The sequence below is a fragment of the Carassius gibelio genome, chromosome A24 (genome assembly GCF_023724105.1).
Source record: "Carassius gibelio isolate Cgi1373 ecotype wild population from Czech Republic chromosome A24, carGib1.2-hapl.c, whole genome shotgun sequence".
NCBI lineage: Eukaryota > Metazoa > Chordata > Actinopteri > Cypriniformes > Cyprinidae > Carassius > Carassius gibelio.
Genome location: NC_068394.1, coordinates 11249394 through 11265906, shown reverse-complemented (window position 1 = coordinate 11265906; position 16513 = coordinate 11249394). Strand labels below are relative to the sequence as shown.

The window sequence follows — 16513 nt, the reverse complement described above, 5'->3', positions numbered from 1 at the left end:
CTCATGTTTTTTCTCTGCAGGCCACTCGATTTTTAATTTAGCAACTGCGCGAGTAACCACCTCCAACAGCTTCTCATACTGGGGCGATAGGGGTGGCGAATCCCTACTAATCGTCTCCACATCCACCTCATCAGATGAAGAGAGGTGGAGTGTCGACCCCTCACCCTGGGGGGAAGAAACCGACGAGCGTGCTTCCGAACCCAGGGTTTGGGCGCCGGATCTGGCAGATGAAGAAGGAGATAAGGACTGGCTCATCTCCATACCCTCCGCCAGATGCACCTGCAAACCCCACGAGTGCAGCAGCCGTTCTGCCTCGGCAGAAGCGGGGCCAGCACCACAGGGAACACTGGCGAAGGCTCCCTCCTCGAAGAGAGCCCTCCAGGATCCCTCGAGAGCGGACTCAGCGTGCTTCGACCCCGTGCAAACATAAATCATGTGTATCCCCAGCCGTGATGTAGCGGCAGGGAGGAACACAAAATTTATAGCGCGATTTGGATTCGCCCTTAACGTGTCTGGTCTTAGCTTTGCACTTTGGCATTATGATGCTTTATTGGGACGGACAACAGTAAATAAGATTTACAAGACAGACTTTTGAACATGCACACACAGAGCGCTTGCTGAAAGACGCGAAGCCTAAGCCAGCTGCACAGCATGTGCTTTTATAGCTTCCTGGTCGCTATGTCACCCCGCCTGTGACTTCACGCTCTTCCATTGGATTGATTGCACATGATATTCAGAGTTGTTCTTGCCAAAGGTGTTCCCCAAAAGCGCTCGACGCAGCTCGAGTTCCCGAAGAGGAACTATTAAATTATAATTGCAATGACAATTTCTCATTTTAAAGCTATTAAAATTATTTCAGTAGTTACAAATCATGTAATGTTTTGTTTATTCATATTCTGTTAAATTAGATTGAATAATTTCATATTAATGTAATTTCTAAAGCTTTTAAATTATATTCAATCATGAATGTATGTATTATGAATAATAATGTATGAATAAGTGTATTATTTAATTGTTATTATTATTTTATTCAGTATTTACAAATTAATATAATTTCTTAACTAAATTAAAATGAAAAATTACAAATTAAAAGATAATTACAATATAATAATAACTTATGATTTAAAAACTGTTAAATTATATTCATTGGTTAGAAAAAATTTAATTTATACTTATTTTTTAATATCATTTAATAATTACTAAAATATATTATATATTATATAAAAATATTTGTTACTTTAAAATACTAATTAATATAATTATTGATTCTAAAATAATTAAGATATATTAAATAAAAAATATGAAATAGAATAGGGATGCACAATATTATCTGATTTTATCAGGTTCATCTGATAATGGCTTATGTCTTAAAAACTAACCAAAATAAAAATAATTTGTTTATAATCTATAATATAGTATAATACTATATAACACCAGGAGAGACTTCCAAACAAAAGGAAATATATCTGTATCAGCCAAAATAAGTTGAAAAATATTGGCATATTAGATATTGGTAAAAATCCGATACTATACCTAAAATAGAATAGAAATAAAAACAAAGAAAAGTGGTCTCAGACTTTTGGACTCTTTTGGTGTTTATGAGCACCCCACACTGTTCAATTGACCATTTGTGTTTCTTGTGACGCTAGAACGCTTGTATTTGCAGAGGCGTTAACCACCCACTACGAAAACCCATCAGGGAGTCGATTCTAATTGCCCACTCCCTAACTTTTAATAAGCGCTGGTGACCGCCAGACAGTTTATGACAGCTCTGGGGAATTGCATAAAATACACTTAATCCACATGAGCTATTCATTTTCTTGATTGTGCAGGATATAATGCCACCCATCTCCCTCGGCAGATGTACTCCTGATCCTATTGTCTAACAAATCACAGAATCTGGGTCAGCAAAGTTCAGAGCTTTGCCTTTTTTAAAGGATTTAATTGCAATTTGTCTTCTTCACTTTTCATGGGATCTTAACAACCAGCAAGCACAGCAAAGTCGAAATTCAATTCCATAATATGACTTTTCACTTTCGTAAAAATCAATATAGTCAGTCATTTCTTGGTTAAAGTCACTGAACGCAGCACGATTTGTTTACCTGCGGGTCTAGCCTGCACTGACACCTTTGTAACCTTGCCATTAGCCATCAGAGCTGGGCCCTCTGCTTTGAGGTGTGAGTAGATTATGAAGAAGACTATTACCTTTGAGAGGGCTGTGTGCTCTGGCGCTGGAGAGATTATAGGTCCACCCATGTAGCGCCGTCACCTGCTCAGAATGGATAAATGGCTGTGGCTCACAGGGGCAGTTCAGTGATTGTGTTTTTGTTTTTTGTTTTATAATAGATTTAAACTTTTTTTTAAATATTAATAATATATGAAATACTGAAATGAAAACCCTGTCGGGGTTTATTTAAGAGCATCAAATTCTCATGATTCTATTTGAGCCAGTCTTGTGTGTGTTTTTTCTTGTTTTAGGAGACTTGCTGCGTTTGGGACGGATCACTGGATTGACCGTAAATGGAGGCTGGTCTGTCTGGGGCCCTTGGAGCCAATGTAGTCAGGACTGTAGCTCAGGTGTCCGAAACCGCAAACGCACCTGCTCCAACCCCAAACCCAAATATGGAGGAATCACCTGCCTCGGTCCTGCCCAAGAGTTCCAGGAGTGCAATACTACACCATGTCCAGGTTAGTACCCGAGTCCTCATCAATGTTTTCCAACTTTTTCTATTCATAGTTTTGTGATCATCTTCTCCAGAAACGGATTTCTCCACTTTTTTTTGTTATTTTAAAAAGATGTATATTTTGCCCACCATAGCTGCATTTATTTGATAAAAAGCTAAAATAAAAGTAGCTAAACTGTGAAATATTATTACAATTTAAAACAGCTGTTTCCTTTGTAAATGCATTGTAAAGTGTCATTTATTTTTGCTATCAAATCTGTATTTTCATGAACCTTCAAGAATGATCCTTCAGAAATTATTCTAATATGATGTTTTGATGCTGATTTTTATACATACATTTCTTGTTATTATCAATGTTGAAAACAGTTGTGCTGCTTAATATTTTTGTGGAAACCTTTTTTTTTTTTTTGAAGATTTGATTAGTTGAATAAGTAACATCATCAAGTCTTTACTGACACATTTGTAAATTCAATCCATCCTTGCAGAATAAAAAGTATTAATTTCTGTTAAAAATAATAATAATAATAATTTAAACAAAAATTTTCACTTACACAGACTGATTCAGTTGCGTGAAATTAAATGTTTAAATTTCAAATTCAAATATTATATATTTAAATTGATAACTTTATATTATACATTATACTATACTGTATATGTAAAGACAATCAAACCCAGCTTGTGATGATTACATTTTTTAAAGATGTTAAAATAAGCTCTCAAACTATAATTAGGAGGACAGAAACGTGCTGCTTGTTTGTGTACCAGTTACATTGCAGTTTAATTTAGTAGAGAATCTTCTGATAGAGGTTAACATGATCTCCAGTTAAGCACCAGCACTAACTTGAAAAGGAACAGAAAATAAGAAGTACACCCATATACTTCCATATACACACAAATATAATGCAGACTTTTCTCTTCAGATGTTTCTATGTTTTGTGAAGACAATCATAAAAACTGTCCTCTGTCTCAATTTGTTACTGGTGTGCAGGGAATAAAGAAGATTTCCAGACATCAACATGCAATAAAAAAAGACAAGCCAATTTTGTGTGCGGTATTTGTACAAATGGAAGACATTCACCCTGTTTTAAGATGCGAAGACCTCAATCTGCCGGTGGAAATGGAGAGAAATCTCTGTGGCATCGTTGTGTGTAATCACATTTCAAGTTAATTACACCGGCAGTGACGGAAAAGCAAGATTCAGTCATTAAAAGGCTTGTGACAATGGTGTACACCCTAAAGTTAAAGGAGGGGGGAAATCTCTCTAATTAAATGAGCGCTCATTGTTATGTGTGCTGGAAATATGCTGTCTAAATGGAAATGTGCATCTTGGGTATTTTACGATACCCAACGGTGAACAAGGCACAATCAGGTGGAATTTGTTTTGCAATCATAATTAATCAATAGTCTGTTTTTGGAGATGAATGTCGCCCGAAACCATCAAAGCAGGGCGTACTGTAGTTTATAGCTCTTTATGATATGCTGGAAAGCTAATTGCTCCTCAGTCTTAATTTTATAGCAGCTGTTTTTTAACAGGAAATCACATATTTCCTGCAAAGTGACAGTAGCGAGACCAGCAGGACTTCTTCATTAACAAAGACCTCCAGAGCTTTTAAGACCTGATTAGACTTCTTGATGTTTTTCTCTGTAGGAGTAATTGGAGACAGATTAGGAATCGCGGCGCAAATTTTATAAAAGCAGCGGATGACAGATTGTACAGCAAACTATGTGAGCGCACTGTTGATCAGTAACTGCGCTCTGTGCTTCACTAAGTTAATTCAGTCCTTGTCTACTTCCAATGAAACGTCTTAATAGCACTTAGATTCGATTGCACCTTTGTACAGACGACGACAGAATAATACAGATGACTTTCATCAAGCGTATCCCAGCAGGAAGCTTGGAAAAGAACACATCAAATTGCTCCACTCCTCCAGAAGCATCTCTGAACCGGAGCTTGTCTGTGACCAATATTCTCACTGTGTCTTTTATTGGTTCTTTCTTGCCCAGCTGAATCTTTATACGTTCAAAGTCAGACCTTTTGAGAGAGGCAGACGGGTCTTAGTGTTGGAGAGGCTCTGAAACTAATGAATCTTTTCTTGTTGCAGGCCACAAGGGTGAAATGAAATGATCAGTCACGCAGGGGCAGACATGAGCTGATTTGTCATTTTTCACAATAGGGAAGTTATAACAGATGACAAACTGCAATATTTGGTTTACCGTACTTATGTCTTTTTTTCTCAAGCCGTGTGAGCCACAGTCAACAACACGTATAGTTATAAAAGCTTTACTAGCAACTATCCTGTTGTATCCTGAGCTGTGACTTCAATGACAAAGGGCGAGAAAAAGTACATTTGGGATTTGCAAATTGCAAAAAAGTACAAATTGGACCAAAACTTTTATAATGCTAGATTGAAATACATTGGAAAATTTGGTGTAGGATTTACTTTGAAGCAGTTTTCACAGAGATTGCTAGTACATATAACAAATAAACAGCAAGTTTTTTTAATTAAATGTTGAATTTTGAAATGGAAAGACTGAAATATTTTTTATAGGGTCTCGCATACATATGTTGCACGATATCAGATTTTCACTACACCTTTATCTAACTAAAAGAACTCACAATTAGATTATAGCAATATATATGGCATTTTTAAGTGGAAAAAAATCATCATTACAGAGCCCCTAAACCTTAGCGAAAATAAAAATAAACAGACTTTTGCATGATAAACTATTGCGTGTTCATGAGAAACTGTTGCACATTTGACACTTTTCACATGCGTGCACATCACAATGTCTGATGCGTGTAAAGAATAACCTGTTTCCTTGTCCATCACTACAATAATACTGTAAAGAATACAAGAGGATGGATTCACATGACTTAAGACCTGTTTGGTCAAATATATCACAGCCCTTAATAAGTCAGATTTGAAGCATTCTGAGACGGCCAAGAAATGGGTCTTGAAATGGGCTAATGGCACAATCCTGTGTGGCAGGTCCACAAAGCCAAGTTCAATGGTCCAGTATACTTATAATATCACTGCCATATGTCCGCTTTAACGCATCCTCTGAGACGGCAGAGAAACCTTGCTCTGAATTGAGCTGAATGGCACAATATGGCTATGTGTATTGAGCTTCAATTTAGCATTTTGTTAGAGCAGCTCATGTAGTATGAGGCTGAATCCAGCTCCTTGTTCATTTTTCATTTACTGAAGTGCATATATATATATATATATATATATATATATATATATATATATATATAAATATATATATATATATATATATATATATATATATATATATATATATATATATAATAAGATGGTTTGTACTTATATAGCTCTCATCGCAAAAAGGGCTGTTAGAACGGAATGAAGAAACTCAGCATTTCTCCACAATTTGCAAAAATGCATTAAATCTGACAATGTGGTTTATTAATGAAGGATATTTTGATCTTGTGCAATAAGAAATTGTAACTGTTCTAACTGGCCCTTAAAGTTTTATTTGGGAAAATATATATTTACCAATCTAAGGATTTGAGCACTTTCTATTGTACCAATCACATCTAGACCTCAAAATGAATTTTAATTGTCAGAATCAGAATCAGAAAGAGCTTTATTGCCAAGTGTGTTTACACACACAAGGATATAGTTGTGGTGAAGGGAGCTTCCAGTAGAGAAAGTACAGACATAGTGCAGGCATACATATAATTTAAGTTGATAAAATGAAATATAACAAATAATAATAAACAATAAATACATAAATAAATTATAATAGCAATATGTTCATACAAATATAGAGAAAATAGACATAATTATGATTGTGCAAATGTTTATTTTCTATTTTACAGAAGAAAAGATTTGAGAAGTTATGTACAGTCCTGAGATGTTATGTATTATGATATATCTGTCGTAATGCAAGAACAGAAACAATGTCTTTGTATTGAAGGCCACATTTAAATTAGATCTCAGTTAGTTTATGCACATCCATGCTCTAGTGTTCTTCACTGTTAAATGGCAGAAGTGACACAACTGGAATTGTAACACATTCCAGTTTTTTTAAAACTGGAATTTTTCATATTTGTTACATACCATTTAACAAGTTTTTTTTTTTTTATAGTAGCAAATATACGGTACACTATACAGAAATCAGTATGCTAATATTAAATACTAAACACAGACAAAATCTACATGTCAGTGTCAGGCAGCTAATGCTTATGTAAAATGAGACTCAGTATGGTTGTTTTCCTTTAATTAGTGCCGAGACAGTCATAGTGTTTTGTGAGTTGTTCTCTGTTCCCCCAGTTGTCGGGGGTGATGACCCTGAGCTTTGCACTCGCTGAAGAGGGGAGGGAGTGAATTGATGGTTCGTTTAGCCTCATTAATTAGAGCAGGGGTCAGAGTGAGAGCGCGAGGGAGAAAAAGAGCTGTAGAGCAGACTGTGTGAACAGCCTTTCTCATCATCCACCCCCTGATTCCCAGCAGATTTAGAATTTGGATTTAACTGGTTTTGACATCAAATGATTTAATTGTAGTGATCATATTAGAGGTGAGTGATGTCATTCATTCAAATGATATGCATATTTATTTTTTTCTCTTAAAGTCTACTTATAATCAATGTTTCATGATCAAATACAGTTTAACCCTGCTGAAAACCAGCAGACAAGACCAGCTAAAACCAGCTGTTTTTTAGCAGAGAATTTCTTTAGTTTGTGTTTCTTCGTTTTGTCACTTTGATCTTATCAAAGGTGCTGTCATTAATTCATATTGTGATACTTAAGGAATAAATGTCCTGGATCTGTTTAAAGGAAATGGAGCATATTTACTTTTTATTTTATTTTAAGATCAAATCCAGTCATAACTGCGGTCTCTCAGACTGTTCAGCAGAAAAGTGTCCAAAACACATCTAATAATAAACCAATAGACCAGATAAACCCAGCTAAGGCTGATTGTAACTTTTTTTTTTTCAATACACAAAAGAACCGTGTTCTTACAAGAGTTGTATATGTAAATGAGCTATGCTATGATTGGCCAAGCTCTTGAGTCACAGCTCCACCAGAATGCTAAATATTAAATAGGCTTTGATATTTAGATCATTATAGTTCTGATTTTACAAATGTGATGCCTTCTGAATGACCTCTTTTTGCAAATCATTTGTGTTATCAGGCTATTGTATGTGTTCATATTAAAATTAACTCTTTTATTTTTATTATTTTATGTATTTTAAATCATGTTTTCTATGATAAATCCCATTTAAATTTAATGAATAAACATGTTTTTCTGAATGATTCCTCTTTGCTGTGCAACAGTGTTAGAAGTGTAAAGAAAAAAAATCATAAAACACATTTGCCTTTATTGATATGAACTTTTGTTACACATTTAGGGTTGCAATCACACTAAAAATTATTCCGAAAAATATTTTCACTATTTACTGAAGTAGTGTACGATGTTAGTCCCAAAATTATCCAGGACACAAGCGCAGCAGTAATTTGAGTGTCCTATTTTCCTTATCTTTCAGTGGATGGGAGCTGGTCGTGCTGGTCGCCTTGGTCTAAATGCTCAGTGACATGTGGAGGAGGCCACTACATGCGCACACGCACCTGTAACAACCCTCCACCTGCCTACGGAGGTGACATCTGCCTGGGTTTGCATACTGAAGAGGCCCTCTGCAACATCCAACCCTGCCCTGGTACACACACAGACTTTATCACATGCATGAACTCAACCTATGTGAACACTCACACCTTTAATCCGACAGGAAATTGCATGGCTTTTTTCGGATAGCAGGTCTTTGTCTTGTACCTGCTTTTCTTTCATCATGTCTCGCGTATAAAGCGGCCCGTGGGGGAATGAAAGCAGAGGAAATCAAAATGTCACACCTCATAGAAAAGCAAATGGTAAAGCCAAGCTTGCGATATGAAGATGATATGCATAAGTCCACAGCAGGGAGTGCAAGAGAGGAGGGCGAGATAAGGCGATTGATGACAGAGTCAAACCTCGCACATTGATCCACGGAAAGGTGAATGTGAGAAGAGAGCTTGTATTCAAATGTCAGTCCATCCATTAGCCAGAACTGTAGTGAGGTTACGGAGTGACCTTTTATTAGCTGCGTTCAGGTCTATCTGTCAAACCATTCATTACACGAGCGCGTGTGTAGCTGTACAGTGCAGCCAGGAGACAGAAGACGGGGTAAGCCAGGGGAATGCTAATCAGAAGACCCTGGTTAGAAGTTTCCCTAAACTGGATTCCAACCTTTGTAGGTTCCCTTGTACAGTCTAGTTTAAATGAGCTTGGAGAGCAAATAGATAATCTGTTCACTCATCAATAAAACCACAATTTCAAGCCTTTCTTGCTGGAAAATAAGTCTAATCTGCCATGAAGGTCCAGTTTCCTTGTCTTAAAGCCCTGATATATTGGGTCTTATTCTTATAATTAAACTTGTTTGCTAGACTTGAAAACTTGCTTGTAAACTTGCTAGACTTGAAAACTTGCTTGTAAACTTGATAGCTAGATTTTAATGTTCAAATAAAGGCACAACCATTTGCATTACTACTCTGCACTTTGAAAATTCATGCACTGTTACTGTGACAATGTTTATATAAGCAATTTGATAAATTATATCAAGAATCTCTAAAGACCAGTTAAGTTTTTTGACAGACACTCATGATATATTGGTGAGAACATATGCCATGCAGAAAGATCCATGAATGCATCTACGTGATTGAAGCATCTGCCATAAAAAGGCAAAACATGCTGTCGTGAATAATTAAGAGAAGCGTCTTCTAACAGGATAAGGACAAGCAGCCTCATGAATGATTGAGACACTGATGAGTCATCGATATACTATAGGTGTGAGAAAAAAGTTATTAAGCAGGGTTGTCACCAAAATTGCCACCATTAAAATCACCATGAAAGAAAAATGGACATAATATTCTTTTATAGATAGATAGACAAAAATAAAACTCTTCACATTGAATTGCATCTGATTTGGGCTTGTTGTTGTCATATACAGAGAGCTGGTCTGATTGGTCTGAATGGTCCCCCTGTGACTCATCAGGGTCTCAGGTTCGCCTGCGTCACTGTGCCGTCCTGTTTCCCACCGGCAACCAGTGCTCGGGCAACAGCAGTGAAACTCGTGCCTGCCTGCCCATCTCTAACTTCATCCCAGGTGAGCACAGAAACACACACATATCGCAGTCAAACACTTGTCATATCGACCCCTGGACAAACAAGGATCTTCCCTTATTGACAAGCAGTAATGCGAGACACACCAAACCATTGATTTCTGCAATGCAGGAATAATTAGCCTCTCATCTTCTGCCCTGTCTAAGTGCCGCAATCGAACAAATGCATTACGCTCATATGTTTTGTGTAGCATTTGCATTCATACACTCAGTACCTGAGATACTTCTGCTGTGAGAGAGAAATCCAACAACTTTTACTAGCTCAAACATGAGGGTGCTTATTATAAGAAAGAACATTTTATCTTTGAGTAACTGTACTTCCTCCTCTGATGATGAGCCAGAAAGTACAAAGTCACCTAATTTCGAATGTGCTCATCTTTTAAATGATAAGTTATTATGTGACCTGCCGCTTCGTAGCGATGGAAATAGCTAAACGTGGGATCGTCAGGGGAGTTATTACCTCGCTTACAGTGTAGCGCAGGGAGTGAATTTTTAGGACCATTCTGTAAATCTTGTGTAAATATTGCCTGGCCTGCAGAGCCCTCATGTCGTGCAAAGTAACATCCCATTACAGCTCGTTAGAAAAGTTTTATACCTCATTTCCTTCCGTGACTGACCATAAAAAGCTCTTTGAATTTCACGATAATAGGTTGAGTTTGAAATTCACTTGCTGTAATGTTCTAAAACTTCTAAAGATCTCATTTGTCTGCCTGACAGATAAATGTCCCTGTTCTTCCCTTATTTTATTTTTTTATTTTTTTCTCAGAAACGTCTGTTGCACGTTCAAGTCAGGAGGAAAGATGGTGTGGAGGTAAGTAAACTTACAGTGACACATTCAGTGTTCATTATGCAAACATATTTGATTGCTCACTGTCACAACTGACCAGTCATAAATCAGGATTCCATAGAAAAACATAATTCTAGTTGCTAATTATACAATGTGAATCAAAACTGAGGTTTAATACACTGATTACAAAGACAATGTGCTTCAAAGCTTTTTGGGACCCATTAAATAAATATGCATTTGGAATGTCGGACCCACTTTATATTAAGTGGCCTTAACTACTATGTACTTACATTTTAATTAATAATCTAGTACAATGTACTTATTGTGTACATACATGTTTTTACATTGTACTTATATTTAAAAAAAAAACTACATGTAATTACATCTGTATTTAAATTCTGTAATTACATTTATAATTACACTGTTGACCCATACTTTACACCTTAACCCACCCTTAAACTTACCCATACCTCCAACCCTCTCCCTAACCTTACCCCTATCCCACCTCAATAGCAGCAAAAGTTTTTTACAATACAATATGAACACAATAAGTACATTGTACTTATTTTTTTATGTAAGTACATAGTGGTTAAGGCCACCTAATATAAAGTGGGACCGGAATGTCTTGTCACTGTAAAGCCCTTCTATTTATAGCAATTCTTGACCGTTAATGCACACTCACAGGGCAACAGCAATGCTGACTGTAATTTACTATAGAGTTTAATTGGCTCAGGTAATGGATAATTGATATCCTCTGGCTTCAGGATCAATGCCCCAGCCATCATGCCTGCATCAGATCATTTAGCCATTAGCCGTTTTGCCTCTCTTGCCAGACTTCAATGTGTTCCACATGATCGCCGTGGGCCTGAGCAGCTCCATACTCGGCTGTCTGGTGACCCTTCTGGTGTACACTTACTGTCAGAGATACCAGCAGCAGTCCCATGATGCCACGGTCATCCACCCCATCTCCGCCGCCCCACTCAACACCAGCATCACCAACCACATCAACAAACTGGACAAGTACGACTCAGTTGAAGCCATTAAGGTGGGTGTTATTCACTCATACTATCAGCAATGTTATTAATATGGGAAATGAGATGATGTATTTAGTATGTGGTGTGTGTGTGTGAAAATGTGTCTTGTGTCTAAATCAATTGATACATTTATACACTGCTTTCTCATAAGTGAAGTTTTGATTCAGTTCGTATACTCTCATTTGTGTGAGATTTTCTCAAATGAAATCAGAAACCAATATGCAGCTCATGTCAGTACATTTCTGAGAATGTTCTTCTTGTTAGTGGGTTACTTAAACCCTGAAAAATTAACCTTTCTCTTAAATTTCGTTTTATGTTAAGTTATGCAGTACACTCTTAGAGTTAGACACATAGATCATTTTTTCATAAGCGCAGCGAAAATAAAGCTCGCTAGCATTTTTCTCATTTAGTCAGAAGGACAGTTAAGGCTTCATTAGACTTGAATGTACAAGACTCATGACTAATTACAGAAAGTGCTCCTCAGTTATTGCTTGTTCAGGCACTTTTGTGAAGTTGCATATTTCATCAGCTGGATGTATTGCACTAGAATAGCGTCACTTACACAATATCCCAGCTGAAGCGTAATGTGGCAAACTCTGTTTTACTGTCCTGAGATTGTACAGGTTTACTCACCTGGCTTACTACTGATGACAGGAATGAATGAAATTCAAGGCTATATAATATTATTGTCATGCACAACTTACTTGTGGTATTGTTTTTCTCTTCTTCTGAATGCTGTCAGTTTGTTACTGTAAGTATGGAATATATTTACCCATACAGGATCCTCATGACAGCATGACATTAAGTTGACCCTATTCACTTTCTTAAAAAAACGTTATCATAATTATATAGTTATTTGAAAAGAATTCTGAAATGGCTGATGTCACCTAGACAATGTAAAAAGGGAAAATATTTTTAATTAATAGCCGAAAAGTTTAATGTCGTTCCATTTTTTTTTTTTAAATAAGAATTATTGGAGCATGTTTTACAAGAAAACATAATTTCCATCTATCTACATTCTACAAAATGCCATGTTTAATTCAATGTTTCTTTGTAAATATTTGAGAAATTTAATGAATTTAACTGAATGAAAATTGTTTCAAGATCAATTTTTTTAGGCTTCCGTTCATCTTCAGGACACAAATTAAGATATTATTAATATTCCCCCATTATTCTTCGTCATGCCATTGAAAGTCCACACGGTCAAAATGTTCAAACGTCAAAAAATCTCCAAGAAAGTTATCCATATAAAATTAAATGATTTAGTCCATGTTTTCTGGTCAAATGGATTATGTTGTTACATTTATAATGTAATTTTGTACTTTTTGATGCAAAAAAAAGTTCTGGTTGTGTGGACTTTCTGTGGATGGATTAAAATTATAATAAAATATAGAAAATATTTTTCTTTGTGCTCTGAAAATAAAAGTTTTATTAGGGTAATCAAGTTCAACAAAATGTTCATTTTGGGGTAAATTATCTATTTTATGTAATTAAAAGTTATAGCTATTATACATTTACCATTGAGAAAAATCATGATGCTTTTCAGAGTGAACTTGACATTAAAGCTCAACACCCTGGTCAAAAATCCTACTTAAAAGTGTGAGTTTCTGGTGTTTTAGAAGAAAAAATGTAGTGCCACAATTGACTGTAAACTCCATTCTGATGTGAAATAACATGATGGATGAAATTTACTCCTGCCTGACATTTTTTTCCTTTTTAAATGATTCTGTTTAACTTTGAAGTAAATGGTTTGCGAGGGTGTTTCATGCTGACTTTAATGATAGCTTCACAAAAAGACCAAAACCGACAGTGCTGGCCTTCTTTCTGTCTCCTGCTGCCCTGAGGATGATTGTGCTCCATTCCTCTTTTCAGCCTGATGTTTCCGTTCTCTTGCCTTTGGACGAGCACCACATTTGCCAGCCTTTGTCTTCTAACACTGGTGTAGCGCGAGGCCTGGAGATTTTCTACTAACTCTTGACCGGCATTACCTTCCTCTCCTCTGACTCTCAGACCTCTCGTGAATCCCCTGTCCTTCCCCTGACCCTCGTGTACGTGGCAGGTGTGCTCGCCCATTCGTTCTGTCTGCATATGTCACCAGCATTTCCCATCATCCCACAGAGCAAATACTGAGGCTTGTGAGAAGGCAGTGTAATTTTGGTGTCAGGTCGTGTTTATGGCTGTCTACGACCATTTTGCTGCATGCGTTTTTTCCCCCCATTTCTTTTTTTCTGTACCCTGTAAATCAGATTAATCTTTTTTTCTAAATTATTATTGTGCTTGCTTGTTATCGCCACCCCACTGAGCTTGGTATTGGCTTACAACTTTGTTGCATTTCTTTTTAATTGTTCTTTCTAATTATGTAGGAGACTGAATAAATTCTCTTAAATACTCAAATACTCGTAAATACTCACTTTTTTCATATTTACGAGCCTTGTCTTCATAATAAATAATAGCATTATTTTTAATAAACATTTTAAAATCAACACACATGTTGTTTATTTTAAATGACTATTGAAGTAATAACATTATTAAAATAAAATAAATATTTATTTTTTTATTTTATGAGCCTTGTAAATAGTTTTAATAATCAAAATGGAAAATAATCAAGAAAGAAAAAGACAAAAAGAACTGTAAAAACGTCTTATTTGTTTTATTGTATTGTTTTGATAAACATTTTATAATAATAAATAATAATAATTAATTTATTAATTTATTTAAAAAATAAAAAATGTTATAGATTTTTTTAAAAGATTATTATTTATTTGTTTAATATTTTAATTTAGTTAATTCATAATTGTATTAATTGATCTGTTAATTCATTATTTTTATCCGTTTTGTGTAAATTGGCTTCTTTAAATTGCTGACACAGAGGTTCAGTGAAAGCATGTTGACAGTATGGGTGGCAGAAACAACTAAAAATACATTTCTGAGTTTGTATGAAAAGCTTTGTTTACTTGGCCATTTCCATCTGTCTTGATTCTGTGATGTTGTGACTGCTCCTTTTATTATTCCGTGAATGATACTAACCTTTCTTGCTGTCTTTTGTATAGTCAGCCAAGTGAATCAGTCTTTTGTTAAACCCTCTTCATGGTTTGGCCATCAGTCAGTCTCAAAGCAAGATTTTTGTTCAGTTCTTCAACTGATTTTGTGATTTGATTTGATTTTTAAATCCACAACCCCAATACAGTCTGACTTTTCATCCATGCAAACAAAATCAAGTATTTTCCATTTCTGTTCTATTATCCTTTTAACTGAAAACATATTTTTCTCTCCTCCACAGGCTTTCAATAAGAATAACTTGATCCTGGAGGAAAGAAATAAGTATTTCAACCCTCAGCTTGCAGGAAAAACATATACCAATGCATACTTCACTGACGTCAACACTTATGACGACTTTTAAAAATGGATCTGTTATTCCAGTCTTCATCACATTAACTTCAGCACCTAGTGATTTTCATTTTTGCCTCTTTTTCTCTGATTTCACGTGGGACTGTTTAATGCCGCACAGAACCGTTTTCACAGTTAACAAGGACATCATGCTCCCCAGTTGTGCGGACGTCTTTAAATGAAATTGAACTGTGGTGGACAAATAAAGCAGGCGATTTAATTCAACCAAGATGCCAATAAACTCTCGCCGTAGAGATGGCACATGGACACTTTGCATGATTCCCATCTAATGTGTTTTCCTTTATTGTTGCTTCATTTATTTGCATGGTTGGTCGCATTCCAGTGTTTGTGGGCGGTGCCTGTGTCCTAAATGGGTGGAGCCTTTTTGGACTGCTTTGTTTCCTGTGCCGAATCAGAAGCCCCTGTGCCTCACTGAGGACCTACAGTGGTCTCCAGTGCATCTGCCTGCCCTATCACAGGGTTTACCACAACAGATATACAGAATCCATATGTAGATACCACGGTCTCCGAAAAATGTGTTAATGTATCTTTCAATATGGGCCTCTTGTTAGTCGAGCTCTTAACAGTGGGAATCTCAGTGTTTTTGTTGTAAAATACACTTTTCATGATGCATATGTCAATGTAGCTTTTATAGAGGAGTCTATTCAGAAAAAAAAATGTTAGTTTGTTTCAAAGTAACCCTGTTCAGTCACCAAAACAAGAATTGTCATATTAACATTCGTCTTTATGTGGTGTAAGGTCTGCAAAAAAGAGAATGTGAAACGCTACATGACCTTTTTATGTAAAACATTGATCATTTGAATATTATCGACATGTTTCTATTTGTTCAGATGTTTAATAGTTCGAGATTTCATGAGAAAACAAGTATTATCTGTAAGAACAAACTGCTTTTTAGCCCCCCCAAAAAAAACTTATTTTCAGCTTTTATTTTCTTTATTTGAATACATTTACTTATAAACTTAACCATCCATCCATTATGGAGTGGTGCTTGGGAATCCACTTTTTTCAATTTTTACTAATTCTTTTCTACTTGTAAAACTTTGTTTGCTTGTTTTGTGCATAAATTAAAATTGCTTCATATACCTCTCTGTGTTCAGTCTGAAATGTTACATCCAGAGTTGTTGCTTAAAGAGATAGTTCACCCAAAAATGGATATGACCCCATGATTTACTTGCCCTCAAGCTAATCGGAGTTATATATATATATTCTGTACACTGCATGAGAGTGTTTAGCACTCTGTATCGCCTCATTTGGAATACAAATTAAATCTTTTCTCTCGGAATTTGAATCTAGATTTATTCACACTGACCCCTGAAAACCTCTTTGTGAACACACTTGCCCAAAAAAAATTGTGGGGAGACAAATTTATGTTTTATTAAAAGTGGGTGTGTGCGGGGGGGGGGGGGGGGGGGGGTATTTT

At 36.0% G+C, this 16513-nt stretch overlaps 1 protein-coding gene across 6 annotated transcripts in view; it reads left to right on the top strand.

The window, feature by feature from the left end:
- Window positions 1-16175, top strand: part of LOC127946450 (semaphorin-5A) — a 132607-nt gene extending 116432 nt beyond the window's left edge. For all 6 annotated transcript variants that reach the window (XM_052543037.1, XM_052543036.1, XM_052543035.1 and 3 more), the window contains 6 exons: window positions 2479-2688; window positions 8199-8369; window positions 9693-9848; window positions 10631-10675; window positions 11485-11696; window positions 14966-16175. In XM_052543037.1, coding sequence (XP_052398997.1) covers window positions 2479-2688; window positions 8199-8369; window positions 9693-9848; window positions 10631-10675; window positions 11485-11696; window positions 14966-15085 — 914 coding nt within the window. In that variant the 3' untranslated portion in view covers window positions 15086-16175. The remainder of the gene's footprint in view (window positions 1-2478; window positions 2689-8198; window positions 8370-9692; window positions 9849-10630; window positions 10676-11484; window positions 11697-14965) is intronic.
- Window positions 16176-16513: the final 338 nt, after the last annotated feature.